The sequence below is a fragment of the Neophocaena asiaeorientalis genome, unplaced genomic scaffold (genome assembly GCF_003031525.2).
Source record: "Neophocaena asiaeorientalis asiaeorientalis breed wild unplaced genomic scaffold, Neophocaena_asiaeorientalis_V1.1 scaffold897, whole genome shotgun sequence".
Lineage (NCBI taxonomy): Eukaryota > Metazoa > Chordata > Mammalia > Artiodactyla > Phocoenidae > Neophocaena > Neophocaena asiaeorientalis.
Window position 1 is genome coordinate 297,635 of NW_020172015.1, and position 20,154 is coordinate 317,788.

General features: G+C 42.2%; 1 protein-coding gene across 2 annotated transcripts in view; it reads right to left on the minus strand.

Moving 5' to 3' along the window:
- Positions 1 to 35: 35 nt before the first annotated feature.
- Positions 36 to 20,154, minus strand: part of CPAP (centrosome assembly and centriole elongation protein) — a 41,476-nt gene continuing 21,357 nt past the window's right edge. Inside the window, exons 7-15 of one of the 2 annotated variants that reach the window (XM_024751228.1) lie at positions 18,412 to 18,577; positions 14,756 to 14,998; positions 11,399 to 11,483; positions 5,063 to 5,124; positions 4,682 to 4,801; positions 2,698 to 2,838; positions 2,534 to 2,618; positions 2,328 to 2,448; positions 36 to 841 (exon numbers count right to left, since the gene is read on the minus strand). In XM_024751228.1, the coding sequence (XP_024606996.1) occupies positions 646 to 841; positions 2,328 to 2,448; positions 2,534 to 2,618; positions 2,698 to 2,838; positions 4,682 to 4,801; positions 5,063 to 5,124; positions 11,399 to 11,483; positions 14,756 to 14,998; positions 18,412 to 18,577 (1,219 nt within the window). In that variant the 3' untranslated portion in view covers positions 36 to 645. The remainder of the gene's footprint in view (positions 842 to 2,327; positions 2,449 to 2,533; positions 2,619 to 2,697; positions 2,839 to 4,681; positions 4,802 to 5,062; positions 5,125 to 11,398; positions 11,484 to 14,755; positions 14,999 to 18,411; positions 18,578 to 20,154) is intronic. The other variant, XM_024751237.1, reaches the window with a different exon arrangement.

A 20,154-nucleotide genomic window follows, 5' to 3' on the forward strand; every position in this document is an offset into this window, starting at 1 on the left:
GTAATAAGGTCAAGGCACCTGTGGTCTATCAATCAGTTAACACTGGCTGGTTAGTTTTCACGCCCCGCCTTTCTCAGCTGTCACCCTCGTTACAACTGCTTTTTCCTCCTATGAGATTTATCTATGAGATTTATCTGCACTCATAAAATGAACTCTTCTGCCTGTTTTACTGTTTATTAGTACTCAGTCACTGTTTTAACTTCCAATTCTGTGACCTCTGTGGTAGATAATGCTTTAATTTTAGTACTAATTGAGCACAGTAATATTCTGACTGGAGAAATCCTCTTACTCCTTCAGTAAACTTTCTAAGCAAGCCCTTCATAGGCCTGGTAGGTGGTGGGAAAATCTGTGATACTGTGCTTCTTGTACTTCTTGGCTCTCATAACCATCTCCAACCAATGAAAGCATCCACTTGTTAAAAGTCTATACTGGTTAGAACCGTAGAAAGACAAGGTAGGTGAACTAAAAATGAAAGCTGTCCCTGTGCATTTCAAACAGTATGAAAAAATTCCAAACAATCTTTTCCATTTATATATACACACAGTATATATAAATTAAACCACAGAATCCACAAGAAAATGTACATTTTTTAAAGAAGAAAATGAAGTTAGTTAATGTTATTTCATGATTAGCCACACACAAGGATCATGACAACTTTGTGTCCATTAGAACATTACCATCCTTGTCTTTAACTCTTACGCGACCAGATGAATATTTGGTTTCTTGAAGACCGTTTGCATATACAGTTTTAACAGTGCCATCTGGATACTCCCGTCTCTTGAACTGGGCCGTGTGTAGTTCTCGTTGGCCATTATTAAACTCTATGATTTTGTTGCCATCTCTGTAAATTTAAAGTAGAATTTAATTTCTTTAAAAACATGGAGTATACAGCAGGAGAACCCCGGCAGTTATTCCTTCTCCTAGAACATCCCTGGTCCTTATATAGGTATAATTGGGACTCCTCAGCACAGAATGGTTTTTTCTGTTTTGGTTATTTCTCAAATTTTATATGAACACAGTGGCTCTGTGCCACATACAAGTGTCAGAGAGCCAGTGCCCTATCAAGTGTGGCCCTAGGGTGTCAGCATCACCCGAGGGCTCATTAGAAACGCAAATTATTTGGCTGGGGCCCAGCAACCTGCTCTTGAACAGTCCCCTCCAGCTGATTCGAGAACCACTGCTGTAAGTGAAAAACGGCAAAGTAATCCTGAATGAATTGCATATTTGAAAGCTGCTAAGAGAATAAAAGTTTTCATCACAAGAAAAATGTGTAATGATGCAAGTTAACTAGACTTCTGTGATCATCTTGCAATATATACAAATACCAAATCTTTGTTGTACACCTGAAACTAATGTTATGTCAGTTACACCTCAATTAAAACATGACAATCCTGAATGAATTGATACATGGGGTGTGCTTTAGTGTAGATGAAAAAAGACTTGCCATGAGTTAATACTTGAAGATGGGTAGACGGATATGGGGACCTTTTCATATTATTTTCTTTCTACTACAGAAAATTTCAATCGAGTCAATTTTTTTGAAAAGTTTCTAAAATCAAAAGTATACTGTACACAGAATAAATAAAGTTGGAGGAAAATCTTTAGTTGAGCACCAGATAAAGTTTCAGACCACATTAAGGGAAAAACACAATCATGACCATGAGAAGTTCCTACGTTATCGCCAAGTTTATATCATAGAATTCAAGTTAATGGGTACTTAAACTGTTACACTCCAGGAGAGGAGGGTGAAACTAAAAACAGGACTCACGATTTGACAAAACTCCACCAAGGTTTCAATTAAAATGGTGCTTATAAGATGCTCTTCACTGTGGATTGAAGAAGCTGACTCTAACTTCAAGACATTTAACACTCAGAAGGATAAAGAAAGATAATTGTTGATTTTAAGGAACTGGCTTAGGGTGGCCAGAGAGTAAAGTGCTTACGCTGGGACAGGGAGACCCAGATAATCAAAATACAATAGTCTGGTTATTGTTAAAAATTGACAGGGCAGCTTTCCTTCCTTCTGTCTCACTCACTGTTTTCAAATTTCACCAGATTGATTTCTAAACAAATACTTGCCATTTGCCTTTCGTGAAGTGCTGTTCAGACACCCTTTAGAGGTCTGTAGGCTAAAGACTAACTAGACGTTACAATGCATTTATCTCAAACTCATCCTAAACTCCAGAATGCTGAAAACATGTCTCACCTGCTCTCAAATTCTGAACTCAGTGAAATGTTGACTTACACAAATGTTTTAAGATTTTTAAAATTCAACTGGTAATAAAAGTTGAAAACTAGAAAATCTAGAAACAAAACAGGTAACGTACCGTTGCCCTCTGACAATTGTACCATCTGGGAAAATGCTTTCTTCTTGTCCATCAGCAAACAAGTTTTTGATAGTCTGATCAGGAAACGTGATTTCTTTTCTTCCATCTGGGAAATGTTTTTCTGTAGAAAAAGGGGTTACCATAAATATTTTATTTTTAAAGGAAAAGAAGAATGTAATAACTGAGAGGGCATAGCAGGTTTTCACCTATCTGTCCGCTTGAGAAATGTAAGACTTCCAGTCCTTCTGGGTACGTGGTGTGGGTGGTGTGTGTGGCTGCGTAGTAGTAGATCTGCAAAGACACAGAGTCAGCACTGCCTCCTCTTCAGAGGTGTTTACGCTACGGACAAAACACGCCCGTGGAAACCTACCACTCTCCCATCCGGCATGACCTGCTTGACATCACCGTTGAAGAAAGTGACAGTGACCGTCTTTCCATCTGCACTCGCTTCTTTTCGGGTTCCATTTGGAAACAATATAACATGGCACCCATTCTTATAAACCTTTTCTATCTACAAAAAAAAGAAAAACCAGGACTATCAATATGTAAAACTTCCTGAGACCACGACAAAAATATCCCTAATACTTTTAATAGCCTACTTTGTAATTTTTCATAATAAAAATTAAAACATTTCTCAGAGGGAGGGAAAAGTTAGTAAGTTCATAATAATCAGCTTCACCTATCTACACATCACTGTTCTTAGGTCACCTGTTCCCGCAAAACAAACTTTTTTTTCAAGCAAACTGCAGACGTCACTTCTGTAAACATTTCAACAGGTATCTCTAATGGAAGTATTTTTAACATAACCAAACCGTTTTCATCCCTAATAAGCTGTAATTAATTCCTTCATCATATCATAACCATGTTTTCCATAAATGCACACAAAGAAGGCCTTTTACAGTTTACTTGAATCAGGATCAAAACAAGATCCACACACACTTGATGTGTCTCTCCCCTCAACTTCTAATGGTCCCTTCCTTTCCCCCTTTTTTAATGACAACTGTTGAAGGAACTGGGTCACTGAATATGTAACATTTCCCACACTCTGGATTCGGCTGATTGCTTTTCCATTATGGTGTCATTAAACATGTTCCCGTATCACCTTTTCCTTAAAAAACCCAGTAGTTAGCTCTCGAGGCTTGATTAAATTCCAGCTGAATTACTCTGCCAAGAGTACTTTTTAGGTGCAGCAGTGGGCCTTGTATGGCAGCACGTCCAGAAATCCAGTAAGTATGCGCTGCCTCCTGACCTCAGCACTGAGTGGGTGGCATCACGAGATCCGTCAACCTTTCGTCTAAGGTTTTAGGAGCCACTGATGGCTACCTAGACCCTCGTGTCATCCGAAATTGTAAACTGGGGATTCTCTAATTTTCTCATTCCTCTTCCATTCATTAGCTGCGATTCTTCTTCTAAAACAGAAAACCTTCCCTCGTCAACAATTTGTTATCCTGAAGTAGAGTTTGTACAGGAAGAGCCTAACAACTTACTTCTGACTGTCGGTCTTGTCCTTCACTCATTCCTCAAGATTTGCAGTGAACTCTGGCCTTCTGATTTCTATTAAAGTGGATCAGATTAGAGTACTTGGAAAAGTACATGTTCTATAAACCCGAGGAAAAATTCCCTCATCACCACCTCAGTAACCCTGTTTATGTTCCTCCTCTTGTCATTTTCACTTTTTAGCTGGAACACCCAGCCAGGCCGTTTTCCCACTCAAAACCTTTCCTAAGCACAAGAATAAAATTGTCAGGCTGGGGGTGGAGAGCAGCTGATCCAGGAAATATTTAAGGAAGCCTGCAGGAAGGGTAGGACCGAGAACTGAGGTTTTGAAAAGTACCAAGGATTACCAAGGCTTCTTAGCTATGTCTGGAGAAAGAACAAGAAGTTTAAGCAACTGGATTGTATTCCTCCTTTTGTTGCATCATCTCTAAATTAGAAATGGCAACTAAATGCATGCTGTCCATTTAGTACTTTCATAGGGTCCCAAGGTTCAAACCGAGTCATGTGCCAAGGTCCTCAGCCCCATCAAGTCTTGAAGATCAATTATTTCAGAATCTAAGTGTTTCAACTTTTTTTTTTTTTTAACTTTTATTTTTTTTTTGTGGTACGCGGGCCTCACTGTTGTGTCCTCTCCCGTTGCGGAGCACAGGCTCCGGACACGCAGGCTCAGCGGCCATGGCTCACGGGCCCAGCCGCTCCGCGGCATGTGGGATCCTCCCGTACCGGAGCACGAACCCGTGTCCCCTGCATCGGCAGGCGGACTCTCAACCACTGCGCCACCAGGGAAGCCCCTCAACTCTATTTTAACCCATGTTCATTTTTTATAGTATTCATTGGTTTAAAGAAAAAAGTTTAACCTTTCCATCAGGATGGCTGATTTCTCCCTGAATTTCTTCTTTTTCTTCTTTTTCATCGTCGTCTTTACATTCAGGATCTGGAGAGTTCAGTGGTTCAGGTGGCTCCCTGGGTAAGGCTATCTGTAAGGACAAGAGGCTCTCGATCTGTCCTACATTACGTGTAATAAAAATCTCAAGCAGCTAAACCTTACACTTAGTCCAAAAGCCAGATTCCACTATTACAGGATTCTAGTATGACTAGTATTTGGTGTTGTATAGAAAACATTTACAATGGTAAGTAAAAAGCTTCCTTTATAAATGGTTTAGAAACTTAAGCCAGTTAACCAGTCAACTTTAAGCCTGAATAATATGTTTAATATATAAAAACATAAAGAGATTTACTTGTCCTTTATCCGAATTGCCTAAATCACGAGACACAGACTTGGATCTTCGAGATGGGTTGCCTGTTAGAATATAATTACCAGAGTTAGTTCTATTATTTAATTGAAAGTTTTAAGTTTACTCAATACTATGGTCAAACATCTCCTTAGTTCACTCTTTTGTGAACTGCCGTCCTTTCCCCATTATTTAAGGAAGTCTTAGTACTTTTCTTTATTAATTCCTAGGAGTTCTTCACTGTATAAATTCAAATACTTACTCAAATACTTAAGTCTGATGACCAAGAAACGCAAAGTATCTGTTTTTTGAAAGTGTACAATCTGGAGAAAGGTGCTCAACTAACCTAATAGATGGACCCAAAGGTATTTTGGAGACAATCACCAGGACTTTAGTTAGAGGGTAGGAATGGGGTACAGATAATAGAAGCATCCAGGAATACACATAGAATTTGGCTTGAAAAAAAAAAAAAACTGGGTATTTAATTATAATCTAGACCTAATGGCTGTGGTCTAAACTTTTTCGATCATGACCAACACACAAATCATGTACTGTACACGTTCATACATTATAAAATAAGCATGTATGTGCATACACACAGACACCACCACCAACAAAGTGATATTAAAAATACACTGAAGTTCTAATATTTTCTTCTTATATGCCAATGGGTATTATAAACACTCCCAAATTTGAAGGGTTTCAAGCTCAAGTGCCAGGATCTGACTTAAGTGTTAAACACTAAAATGGATGCCGGATGCTCCAGGGAGAATAGACTAGAAGAAGAACAGAGGCAGAGTCCAGTCAGGAGGCTGGTGGGCGACTGTGGAGATGGCAGTGTTTGTACTGTGTCAAATCACTGACCCGTGGGTCCCAAACAGCCGAGTGCTAGCAATGTCATATGGTTCAACCTACTTAATTCAGAAAGTATCAACATCAGGATTAGTTTAGGGATCGATGGGAGTGGGGGGTTAGGACACAAGAAAAAAGGGATCAAGGAGTGCATACAGATTTGGCTAAATGAACACCTTCCTCCACCTCACAGGCACAAAGAACCACAGTGCAGTCTGAGCTCCGTGTTACATCATCTCTAAATCTTACAACCAGCCTCGTAGAAAAGACTAATAGCCTCATTTTATAGGTGAGGAAATCAAAGCTGAGAGGCTAAATAACTTGCCACGGTTGTCAATAAAAGTCAAGTGAGAACCAGTATCCAATCACCAAGCTCAATTCTCAGCCGCTTGTGAACGTCACGAACAAGCCTCTGAGCACATTCTCACTGGGAGGAACGGGGGATGGGTGTCCGCCACTGTGAGCACCTTGACATGTCGAAATTAATAACTAATGCTGGAACAGCTAGATACTTTAGGAGGATATGTTTATGACCTCAGGATAGGTAAAGACTTAAGGCAAGAAGCACCACCCATAAAGGAAAAAGGTGAAATTCAACTACATTAAAGAAAGAAATCTGGGAACTTTTAAAGGTGAAGTCAGCATCATGGTGGCTAAATCATTCCTCTTTCCTCTCCCTTAGCCAGACTCATCAAGTCAAAAAGGGAGAGGATGCAAATCAATAAAATTAGAAATGAAAAAGGAGAAATCACAACTGACACTGCAGAAGTACAAAGGATTATAAGAGACTACCACAAACAGCTATATGCCAATAAAATGGACAACCACGAAGAAATGGACAAATTCTTGGAAAGATACAATTTTCCAAGACCGAACCAGGAAGAATTAGAAAATATATACAGACCTATCACAAGCAATGAAACTGAAAGTGTAATTTAAAATCTTCCAACCAATAAAAGCCCAGGACCAGAGGGCTTCACAGGCGAATTCCATCAAACATTTACAGAAGACCTAACACCCATCCTTCTCAAACTCTTCCAAAAAACTGCAGAGGGAAGAACACTCCCAAATTCGATCTGCAAAGCCACCATCACCCTGATACCAAAACCAGAAAAAGATGTCAAAAAAAAAAGGAAATTACAGACCAATATCACTGATGAATATAGACGCAAAAATCCTGAACAAAAACTGGCAAATAGAATGCAACAACACATTAGAAGGATCATACACCACGATCAAGTGGGATTTATCCCAGGGATGCAAGGATTCTTCAGCATATGCAAATCAATCAATGTGATACACCATATACACAAATTAAGGAATAAAAACCATATGATCATCTCAATAGATGCAGAAAAAGCGTCTGACAAAATTCAACACCCATTTATGATAAAAACGCTCCAGAAAATGAGCATAGAGGGAACCTACCTCAACATAATAAAGGCCATATATGACAAACTCACAGCCAACATCATACTCAAAGGTGAATCACTGAAAGCATTTCCACTAAGATCAGGAACAAGACAAGGATGTCCACTCTCACCACTATTATTCAACATAGTTCTGGAAGTCCTAGCCATGGCAATCAGAGAAGAAAAAGAAATAAAAGGAATATAAATTGGAAAAGAAGACGTAAAACTGTCACTGTTTGCGGAGGACATGATACTATACATAGAAAATCCTAAAGATGCCACCAAAAAACTACTACAACTAATCAATGAATTTGGTAAGGTTGCAGGATACAAAATTAATGCATAGAAATCTTTTGCATTCCTATACACTAACAACGAAAAATCAGAGAAATTAAGGAAACAATCCCATTTACCATCGCAACAAAAAGAATAAAATACCTAGGAATAAACCTACCTAAGGAGAAAAAGACCTGTACTCAGAAAACTATAAAATACTGATGAAAGAAATCAAAGATGACATAAACAGATGGAGAAATATACCATGTTCTTGGATTGGAAGAATCAATATTGTGAAAATGACTGTACTACCCAAAGCAATCTACAGATTCAATGCAATCCTTATCAAACTACCAATGGCATTCTTCACAGAATTAGAACAAAAAATTTTACAATTTGTATGGACACAAAAGACCCCGAATAGCCAAAGTGATCTTGAGAAAGAAAAACAGAGATGGAGGAAATCAGGCTCCCAGACTTCAGACCATAGCACAAAGCTACAGTAATCAAGACAGTTAGGGTATTGGCACAAAAACAGAAATACACATCAATGGAACAGGATAGAAAGCCCAGAGATAAACCCACACACATATGGTCACCTTATCTTTGATCAAGGAGGCAAGAATATACAATGGAGAAAAGACAGCCTCTTCAATAAGTGGAATGAAATTAGAACACTCCCTAACACCATACACAAAAATAAACTCAAAATGGATTGAAGACCTAAATGTAAGGCCAGACACTGTAAAACTCTTAGAGGAAAACATAGGCAGAACACTCTATGACATAAATCACAGCAAGATCCTTTTTGACCCACCTCCTAAAGAAACGGAAATAAAAATATACAAATGGGACCTAATGAAACTCAAATGCTTTTGCACAGCAAAGGAAACCATAAACAAGACGAAAAGACAACCCTCAGAATGGGAGAAAATATTTGCAAATGAAGCAACTGAGAAAGGATTAATCTCCAAAATTTACAAGCAGCTCATGCAGCTCAATATTAAAAAAAACAACCCAATCCAAAAACGGGCAGAAGACCTAAATAGACATTTCTCCAAAGAACATATACAGATTGCCAACAAACACATGAAAGAATGCTCAACGTCATTAATCATTAGAGAAATGCAAATCAAAACTACCATGAGGTATCACCTCACACCAGTCAGAATGGCCACCATGAAAAAAATCTACAAACAATAAATGCTGGAGAGGGTGTGGAGAAAAGGGAACCCTCTTGCACTGTTGGTGGGAATGTAAATTGATACAGCCACTATGGAGAACAATATGGAGGTTCCTTAAAAAACTAAAAATAGAACTACCATACAACCCAGCAATCCCACTACTGGGCATATACCCTGAGAAAACCGTAATTCCAAAAGAGTCATGTACCACAATGTTCATTGCAGCTCTATTTACAATAGCTAGGACATGGAAGCAACCTAAGTGTCCATCGACAGATGAATGGATATAGAAGATGTGGCACATATATACCAAGGAATATTACTCAGCCATAAAAAGAAACATAATTGAGTTATTTGTAGTGAGGTGGATGGACCCAGAGACTGTCATACAGAGTGAATTAAATCAGAAGGAGAAAAACAAATACTGTATGCTAATGCATAGATAGGGAATCTTAAAAAAAAAAAAGGTACCGATGAACCTAGTTGTAGGGCAGGAATAAAAAGGTAGACATAGAGAATGGACTTGAGGACATGGGGTGGGAGGGTGAAGCTGGGGCGAAGTGAGAGTAGCATCGACATATATACACTACCAAATGTAAAATAGTTGGCTGTTGGGAAGCAGCAGCATAGCACAGGGAGATCAGCTCGGTGCTTTGCGATGACCTAGAGAGGTGGGATAGGGAGGGTGGGAGGGAGGCTCAAGAGGGAGGGGATATGGGGACATGTGTATACATATGGCTGAATCACTTTGTTGTACAACAGAAACTAACAGCATTGTGAAGCAATTATACTGCAATAAAGATGCATTAAAAAAAAACTAGGTAGTGAAAGAAGACAATGCAATACATACAGTACAACTCTATTCAGAAAGCTGAAAAACAAGTAAAACATTTTTCTAGGGCTGTACCTATGAAAGGGAAAAGCAATGTAATATAATCATGGAGGGGTCAGTTCTGGGATGCTGCTAATCTATTTCTTTATCTAGGCAGTGGTTACCCAAGTATTTCCTTTATAACTGCCAAACTGCATATGTTATATCCACTTTTATAAATTTAATTCACAGAAATAATTTCTAAAAATGCCAGGTAGATCTTAAAGACCCAGTTGTGAAAACAAAAGTTCATGGGAGAAAATAGCATATTTGTGACCTGACGATTGAGAAGGATATCTCAGTCACAAAAAGCAAAAACCATATTTTAAAAAAATTGATTAACTTCAATATTAAAAGGAAAAACATGTATATAAAAAACACAAACCAGGGACTTCCCTGGTGGCACAGTGATTAAGAATCCACCTGCCAATGCATGGGACACAGGTTTGAGCCCTGGTCTGGGAAGATCCCACATGCCACGGAGCAACTAAGCCCGTGTGCCACAACTACTGAAGCCCGCGCGCCTAGAGCCCGTGCTCCGCAACAAGAGAAGCCACCGCAATGAGAAGCCCACGCACCGCAACGAAGAGTAGCCTCCGCTCACCGCAACTAGAGAAAGCCCGCGCACAGCAACGAAGACCCAACAGAGCCAAAAATACATAATTTTATTTTTTTAAAAAACCCACAAACCAGGCTTCCCTGGTAGCGCAGTGGTTGAGAGTCCACCTGCTGATGCAGGGGACACGGGTTCGTGCCCTGGTCCGGGAAGATCCCACATGCTGCGGAGCAGCTGGGCCCATGAGCCATGGCCGCTGAGCCTGCGCGGCTGGAGCCTGTGCTCCGCAACGGGAGAGCCCAAAACAGTGAGAGGCCCGGGTACCACCAAAAAAAAAAAAAAAAACCCACAAACCAAAAAGCTACATACAGATCGGCAGAAGATACTGGCAGTGCTTACAAATGACAAAGGATTAGTTGCAGAATAACTAACTTCAATACACAAACACAAACACATACACAAACACACACACAGAGTTTTAAATGGACAAAAGAAATGAACAGGCAATTCACAAAAGAGGAGACCCAAATGTCCACTAAATATGAAAAGATGCTCACATCACCTCATCAGTAACCTGGGAAATGCATATTACACTGACCTACCATTTCACACCCACCTGACTAGCCAAAATTGTAAAGTCTGAGCAGATCAAGTGTCGGCAAGCACAAAGAGCATGTTCTGCTGACAGTAAAAAAAGAAACTGGTAACCACTTTGCAAAGGGAAAGCCTCCTGAAGTGGCACAAACCTGATGTGACCCAATATCCTACTCCTGACACGTGTCAGAGAGAAACTCACATGACCGAGACTTGTTCTGCGGCCCTTTTCATTCTGTGACAAACTGGGGGAAAACCTGAATGCCCAACAACAAGAAAATATACTGTGGCAAATACACATGGAATCTGTACAGCTAGAGTTTATATGTATTAATGAGGCTACGTCTTAAAATACTGAGAAAGCAGCAAACTGCAGAGGGATGAACTATGAAACAACACTATATTGACTTACGGACACAATGCAGTAAAAGAATGAAAAGTAAGAAAGGGAAGGCCGTCAGGGTGCACATTAACTGGGAGTAGGATACACAGGGGCTTCAATTATATTTACAATGTTTTATTTCTTAAGTTGGGTGTAAATTCTCCACTCTTTAAATTCCTGAAATATTTTCTAAGAAAATCATGCAACTATCTTACCTTGTGTTGGCAAATAGGTCTTTTTGTACTTTTCTACCTGGGTTCCTGAAGAAACTTGACTCTTCTGAAATCGAACTGATGACTTCTATAGTACGAGAAAATTTTGAATACAAAATTAGGGTTAGTTTACACATTAGAACAAGGAATGAAACTAACAGAACTCAGCTTGCGATGGGAATGTTGTAAGTGTGTTCATTTATGCTGCTTTCGTTTATTGCTACAGGCCAGAGTGAACAAGCTGCTACAAGGAATGAACTACACACACACGCACACGCCGCCTCTGGAAATACACGCAATCCTCAAGTGAAGGCATAACAGACCATGTAAAACAAAACAGGTTTTTGTGACTGTTACCAGAGCGGCCAGAGGAGAGGACATGAACTCATGGTCAGACAGCAGAAGACTGCTCACCACTGCCCCTTCCGCAGCCCCCAGATTTAGAGGTCAAGGTAGATGTCCTCCTTGCTCCCCACCACCACCTCCAACCAGACCTCCTTCTCTCCTCCCTAGCCACCCTTGCCCCAGCAAGTCTCATGTCCGTGGACCCCGCGTGCCAGAAGAAGCCACCCCAATACCTTAGCTGCCATCTCTACACCTGTTCTCTCCCACCGTGGCCATGCGCTCCAATGGACAAAGTCTAGAACTAGTCATTATCAGTATCTGCGATTATTAAGAACTACAGAAGTATCAATTTCAAAGCATTCGAATGCAGAATGTGGGACATAATTAAAAATTATCCAAAAAGCCAGTGCCATTTAATAAAGTGCCGAAGTATTTAGGGGTGAGCTGCCACAATTTCTGCAATTACCTTCAAATGGTTCAGCAAAATACCTATACAGCAATATGGCAAAATGGGAACAATGGTTGGATCTAGGTGAGCATTCAGGTGTTCATCACACTATTTTTTCAACTTGCTCTATTTGGGGCAGCTTTCATAATAAAATGGGGGGCAGAATTCCATCTTCTAACTACCGTGTCCTGTCCTTCCAGCTCATCCCTCTTTGAGACCCTCACTCCAACGATGCTTACAGCCCACAGGGTCCCAAAATTCACTGATCCACGTTTTCTGTGTCCCCCAAAACCTATGCCCTCCTTGAGCAGCCTGAACTCATGGTGCACTGCAGGCACCCCTGTTGTATTTACATACTGTCAACTTCCAGCCCCTCTCACTCTGTAGGATTCACCTGGATGACCATACCTCTGCTAAAATATCAATATTACTCTCCACCACCCTACACCCGAAAAGCTGAATAAGGAAAAATAACGCAAACAATTCCCACTTGAAACATATAATCTCTAACCTACGTGGGCCCCTAGCGCAGCCCAGGAGTCAGACCACACTTTGCCCTTTGCTCTCCACTCTTGTGGACCCCGATCCGCCCCTCCAGCCTCCCAGAGTGGCCTCCATCCTCAGTCTCAGCAGATGCCCGAGCCTCCATTCCCCAAGGGAAGCTAGAGGGTTAGAGGGGAACATCCCACCAACGGACCCCACACGTCCAGCCCCAGGTCCACGGCTGAGGCCCCGTCACCAGACACGGACATCGAGCTCCCGGCCGGGCGGGCGCCTCCACTCCCCCCAAACCCGGTCTCCTCTCCTTTGTGCTTGCAGCTTCGGCAACCCGCCCACTCTCTCCTGCATCCGTATTTTCCTACTGAATCAATCCTACCAATACATAAGCACGTGTTGATTTTCCCATCTTAAAAAAAAAACAAAACAAAAACTACTTCCCCTACAGTTACTGCCCCATTTCCTTACTGTTACTGCAAAACCTCCACAACGCTTTATACTCTGCCTGAAACCTCTCGCTCTCTTAGCCGGTCAGGCTTTTACCCGGCATATGCGAGGACCCATCTTCAGTCCCCCGCTTACTCGGCAGCGGCCTCTGGGGCACGGGCCTCTCTGCTGCTTTACTTGGCCCTCAGGACACCACACTGGCCTCCTTTACTTAAGCCTCGGGTTCATTCTCCTCCCCGCCATCTTCTCACAACCTGGCCAGGACCCGGGACCCTTCCCCGTCCACGCCTTCAGCCTGAGCAATCTCTCCCACACGTTCCAAGGGCCCCAAACTTCTCGCTCCAACCTGAGCTTCTCTGGACACGCACAGCCCTGCCTGATGTCCACCTGATGTCTAGTAGGCATTTCGAGCTCACCTGATCTAACCTGAGCTCCTAACCAACACCCACACCCGCAGGAAAAGCGTGCTCTCTTCTTGCGGGGACTCACGGTAAAGGGCCAAAAAAACCACACTCAACTTGGAAGCCGTTCCCGCCCCCTCTCCTGCTGTCACACCCCATCCCCAGTTCATCAATAAACCCCATCCACCTGCAGCAACCCCCCAACTGGTGGCCTGATGGCGCCCAAACGCCCACTTCAGGCCACTCGCATGTCTACAGCAGGGAGGGTGGGCTCACCAACACAGAGGGGGAGGCCACCCCTTCCATCCAAGCCCTGCCAGGGCTCCCCGTCTGACTCAGAGGGAAAAGGCGACACTCACAGGTAGTTACTAAGGCCTAACGAAAGCGGCACCACCACCCTCGAGCCCGTCTCTGGTCCCATCAGCTGCTCTGCCCCTCACGGACCCTGGTCCTCCCAGCCTCGGGGCTCCTGGCCCACGTCTCAGCCCAGCTCGCTGCGCCCTCTTCAGGCCACTATTCCAACGTCGCTTTCTCAGGAGGGCCTCCCCAGCCATCCTGTATAAACTGCAACACCCTCCGCCCAGCGGTGATCCCGCCTCCTTGCTTTCCCTCCTGAGTTCTCGCCACTACGTCCCACACCGTATGCTTCACTCATCTTTCTCCCACGGCTGGAATCCGAGCTCCAAGAGGACAAGGAAGTTTGTCTGTTTTATTCACTGCTTGGTCTCTAGTGCCTCAAAGCCATGACCGGCACATCACAGTTGTGAATACAGACGAATAAAAAAACAAATACTTGATTTAAAAGGATCATATGCAAAAAAAAAAAAAAAAAAAAACTCTGCAAAAATTTTACTTACCCTGTTTTAACTGAGATTACCCGCCTATTGTGTTATAATTCCTTTATAAGAATTATAAAAATGAATTTGAAAACTATCTGTATAGCGATGCACAAAAGAAGTATTTAATTGTGGTAAAATACACGTAACACAGAATCACCGTCTTAACCATGTCAAGATGCACACGGTACTGGCGTTAAGTACATTCACACCGCTGCACAGCCACCACCTCCAGCACTCTTCACCTTGCAAAACTGAAACTGCCCTCACTAAACAACAGCTTCTCATTCTCCCCTCCCCCAGCCCTGGCACCCACCCTGCTACTTCGTTTCTACGAATCTGACTGCTCAAATATTTAGCATCTCCCCAACGTGACAAAACCTACCCTGGACCCGTCTCTTCTCGAGGCCGTCGCGCACTGACCCTTCCTGGAGCTGCTCTCGGTGGCTTCGGCTTTCTTCCAGGCATCTAGTCGGAATCTTTCCATCACTTTCATTTCCTCCCGGAGGTCTGTGTTCTCTTTGACCAACATTTCTATCTGGCTTCTAAGACGGCCATGTGTACTGGACCATTTTCCTTCCTTTCTTTTCAAATCTTCCTGTAAATCTGCTATCTGCTGCTTCAAAGCCTCTCGGGGGGGGAAGGAGGGGGAAAAAGCATTACTAGAACTGAAACAATGCAAGAGAAGAGACAAGACACATCAACAAAACAGAATTGCCAGCCTATCACAGACAGCAGAAAAAGGAATGTCAATGACACTGGGTTTCGCAGGAAAAGGAGTGGGGTTCAGGCTAGAGTCTCACCTCATGCCATCCAGAACTGAGGAGACAGAGGAGGCAGACACCACTTGGCAGCCAGCGCGTTACACTGGGCACGGCGATAAAGGTCTAAGCTAAGACAGCAAGTGAAACAGAGAGAGATGGATGGGGTTATCTGGTGAAGAAAACAGAAACAGGAATCCATGACTAACTGAAGGAAGAAGAGCTAACACCCATCCTTCTCAAACTCTTCCAAAAACTTGCAGAGGAAGGAACACTCCCAGACTCATTCTATGAGGCCACCATCACGCTGATACCGAAACCAGACAAAGATACCACAAAAAAAGAAAATTACAGACCTGTATCACTAATGAATATAGATGCAAAAATCCTCAACAAAATACTAGAAAACAGAATCCAACAACACATTAAAAGGCTCATACACCATGATCAAGTGGGATTTATCCCAGGGATGCAAGGATTCTTCAATATACGCAAATCAATCAATGTGATACATGATATTAACAAATTGAAGAATAAAAACCATATGATCATCTCAATAGATGCAGAAAAAGCTTTTGACAAAATTCAACACCCATTTATGATAAAAACTCTCCAGAAAGTTGGCACAGAGGGAACCTACCTCAACATAATAAAGGCAATATAGGACAAACCGACACCAAACATCATTCTCAATGGTGAAAAACTGAAAGCATTTCCTCTAAGATCAGGAACAAGACAAGGATGTCCACTCTCACGGCTATTATTCAACATAGTTTTGGAAGTCCTAGCCTCAGCAATCAGAGAAGAAAAAGAAATAAAAGGAATACAAATTGAAAAAGAAGAAGTATAACTGTCACTGTTTGCAGATAACATAGAGAATCCTGAAGATGCCACCAGAAAACTACTAGAGCTAATCAAATTAAAATTAAAAAAAAAAAAGAATATGCCTTCCAATGCAGGGGATGTGGGTTCTATCCCTGGTCGGGGAACTAAGATCCCACATGTTGTGGGGCAACTAAGACCACACACTCTAGAGCCCACACGCCACAACTAGAGAGAAGCCAGCGCACCACAATGTAGATGCTGTGAGCCGCAACAAAAGATGCTGCATGTCACAACTAAGACCCAACGGAGAGGGTTAGGGAGTGTGGGAGAGAGGGAAAGAGAAAAGAAATTCAATTAAATTTAACACGAATTTTAATCTTTTACCTTTCAGGCAAAGAGCAAAAAACACTCTTAAAATTGCTAGTAGAATTTTAAATTGGCATGACAGGGACTTCCCAGGTGGCGCAGTGGTTAAGAATCCGTCTACCAATGCAGGGGACACAGGTCGAGCCCCGGTCCGGGAAGATCCCACATGCCATGGAGCAACTAAGCCCGTGAGCCACAACTACTGAGCCCACGTGCTGCAACTACTGAAGCTCACGCGCCTAGAGCCCGTGCTCTGCAGCAAGAGAAGCCACCGCAATGAGAAGCCCGCGCACCACAACCAAGAGTAGCCCCCACTCGCCACAACTAGAGAAAGCCTGCGTGCAGCAACGAAGACCCAATGCAGCCAAAAAGAAAAAAAAAATTTGTCGTGATATTTATGGAGGGATAATCTGGCAATATCTACTATGTACATACCCTTTAGCCTAGAAATTTCATTTGCAGGACTTTATCCCACAGATATGCTTGTGTACATAAGCTCCAAACAGGTAAGGATGAATTTATTTTGTTCACTACTTCATTCCTAGTACATGCCTGCTATACAGGCTGTACTCAATAACCACATGTTAAATGACTATGCAGAATGATTGCAAGAGGGGAGGTATGTACAGGGTTATTCAGGAGAGCACTTCTTACATACAGAAAAAGAGCAGAAATAACATAAATGCTTGGTTAGGTAAATTATGGCACTTCCATATAATGCAGCTTTTATAATGCATTTATTTTCAATGGTAAAATAAAGGAGAATGCTCTTTACGTTAAGACGTAAAATGATTTTAGTATACTACCATTAATTTGCTTTCTGGTTTTTTTTAATTGGGAATATACACATGTATTTGCTTAGAATTTCTCTGAAAAGATACAAAAGATTGGTAACACCGGATACCTCAAAAGAGCTGTAAATCAGGTGCCAGGGCAAGGGTGAGACGGAGAGGTTTCACAGCACATCTTTTTGTACCTTTTGAATAGGGATATATTACCTTTTGAAATAAAAACTTTAATAGATTGTTAGTCTAACATATTAGATATAATAAACCAAGCATGAACAAAAACATAATGGCACGTTTCCGCCTACAGAAATAAACAGAATTAAAGACCCTAATAGACGCTGCATGTGGTAACTGAAGCTACAGGAGTGTAGTAAGACTAATCAAGGATGGTGCGCTATATATGAAAGGAAGGAAGCACAGGCCGGGACTCAAAAACACTAGTATGTAAAATATGAAAGTGGAAGACGAGTTTGTATTTTATGCTATAAATAATAGAAAGCCATTTAAAATTTTTATTTTGGTAAATTGAAGTTTTACTTTTCATGAAATTCAATATATCCACTTTTTCTTTTATACTTAGTTCTTTGTGTCTTCTCTTGGCAACCTCTGCAGATGCCACTGTTGCAAATATATTCACCTACATTTTTTCCTAGAAGGTTTATAGTTTTAGCTAGAAATGCATTAGTTCTTTTTAACTACTACTTTCCTCTGATCATGTCCATTTCTAACTTTGAAATGAATAGGACTGATGATTTGGCTTATCAGTTTACAAGTTTTAGAGTTAAACACCTAGTTAGTATACAAGCCTTAAATTATTATAAATGAACAGAACCATGTGTGGTGGGTCAAACAAATTAACACATTCCACTGGTGAATCTCCAGCTCCTGGCTTGTTAATACATCCATGTCATTATCGGAGCATCTTCTGGGGAAGCCTTCAGTAAGAAAAGAACTGATGTATTTTACTCTTTAAAAGTCGAGACTACAGGACTTCCCTGGCGGTCCAGTGGTTAAGACTCCGTGCTTCCAATGCAGGGGGCACGGGTCCAATCCCTGGTCGGGGAACTAAGATCCTACATGCCACATGGCATGGCCAAAAAAAATTGAGAAAAAAAAAAAAAAAAAAAAAGAAAGTCAAGACTACAAAAGGTGTTCCTGACGTCTCAGATTATTTGCTGAGTCAATGGATGATTAATAAACTGATACCCAATTTCTCTTTGACACATCAAATAATTCTAAGATTCTTACCAGACTTTCATCTTTACTAACTGATATGAGTATAATGTAAGGAACTGACATACTTGTATTTCTTCACGTTCTTTTTTATCCGGAAAAGTTCTCGCAACTGTAGAATACTTTTCAAAAACTTTGCGTTCCTTTTGTAATTTCCTCATTTCCTCCTTTTTAAACTCCTCTATTCGAGCCAATTCTTTTGCTTTCTGTTGTTCAAAGTCAGCAATTTCTTTCCTAAAACAACCAAACCACGTTATAATCTAAGGAGACCACCTCAGTACAGTAATCCACATGTGGTACCAAAATGGAACACCAGTGACAACCTGGAATTGAGGAGCTGCTAGTTTTGGTGAATCCATCTTCAGCCCACAGTAGTGAAATAACAGTCAACTCAGTAAAGCACTACTCAACAAGCATTCACTGCATACCTACTATGATTCAAGCACTACACTACGTACTGGAGAAACCACAGTGAGAAAAATGAACATCCTTACTCCTATAAAGCTTCTTACATTCTAGTGGGAGCGACAGATGACAATAAGTAAGATTAGCAAGTAAAATAGATGGAACACTGGAAATGTTAAGAAGAATAAACCAAGGAATGAGCTTAGGAAATATGGAGGTTAGGAGCCTGAAATTATGGACGGAGTCATCTTGCTGAGGCAGTATTTGAGGTAAAACCTGAGGGACATGAGAGAACAGCCATGGAGGTATCTGGACAAAACAGTTCAGGCAGAGGGAACACCACATGCAAAAGCCCTGAGATAGGAACATGCCTAATGTGTTCAAAGAACAGGCAGGAGGCCAGTGTGGCTAAAGAGACAGAACAGTAGGAGAAAACGTCAGGAAAAAAGGGTGGGGGGCGCGGGAGGCGGGGTGATTAATTAGGGTCTGTGGACCACTGTGAAGACCCTGGTATTTAGCTTAGGAGCACGCGGGTCAGAGGAACTGTCAGGACCCGGACTCCTTCTGGACGCTGTGTAAAGAGCACAGGGAGAGTGACGACAGCAAGACTGTGGAACAAGAGGCCCCTGGCTCACATCCTTCCACACAAACGCCATCCACAGACAGAAGTGCGTTTGTGGGAGCTCTAGGATTCAGGCAGGAAATGAGAAACGCTGGTGAAGCCTAAGATCAAGGACAGCCACTTAGAGAAGGCAGGCCCATGCCCCAGTGCCAGGCTTACCAAATGTGGTCCTGATGCACTGAAAACAGCCCCATTGCCAAAGGACCCAGGAGGAGCCATGCCCATTCATGCCCCTGGAAAGAGACCCACAGACCTTGGTCCTGCCTACAGATCCTGACACAGCCCTGTGACCTAGCTCCAGCCCTGTTCTATGTGGTACGGAGGCAGTCCTGCCCACCCAGGGACCTGGTAGGAAGCTGCTCAGAAACCTGGCAGGAGCCCCACCCATCCTCATGCCTGGAAACACACCTCCTGTCTACAGACTCAACAGTGGACCAGGAGGCAGCCCCATGACCTAGCTCCAGCCCTGCCTGACTGTGGTCCAAGAAGTAGTCCTGTCCTACTGGGGATCCAGCAGGAACCACAGCTGACTGCAACCCTGGTAACAGGCCTACCAACTGTGGACCCAGCTACAACCCCACTTGACTGTGATCCTGGAAGTAGACCCACCAGTCCAGGGATCCAGCAGAAGAAGGTCTTTACCTGCCAAAAACAGTCTGTAAAGACAGAAACAGGTGTTTGTTCTTTCAAATGCAAAGACATCAACACAAGTCCACATAGATCACCAAGAATCAGGCAAACGTGACACCACCAAAGGAAACTAATAAAGCTCCAGTAACCAATC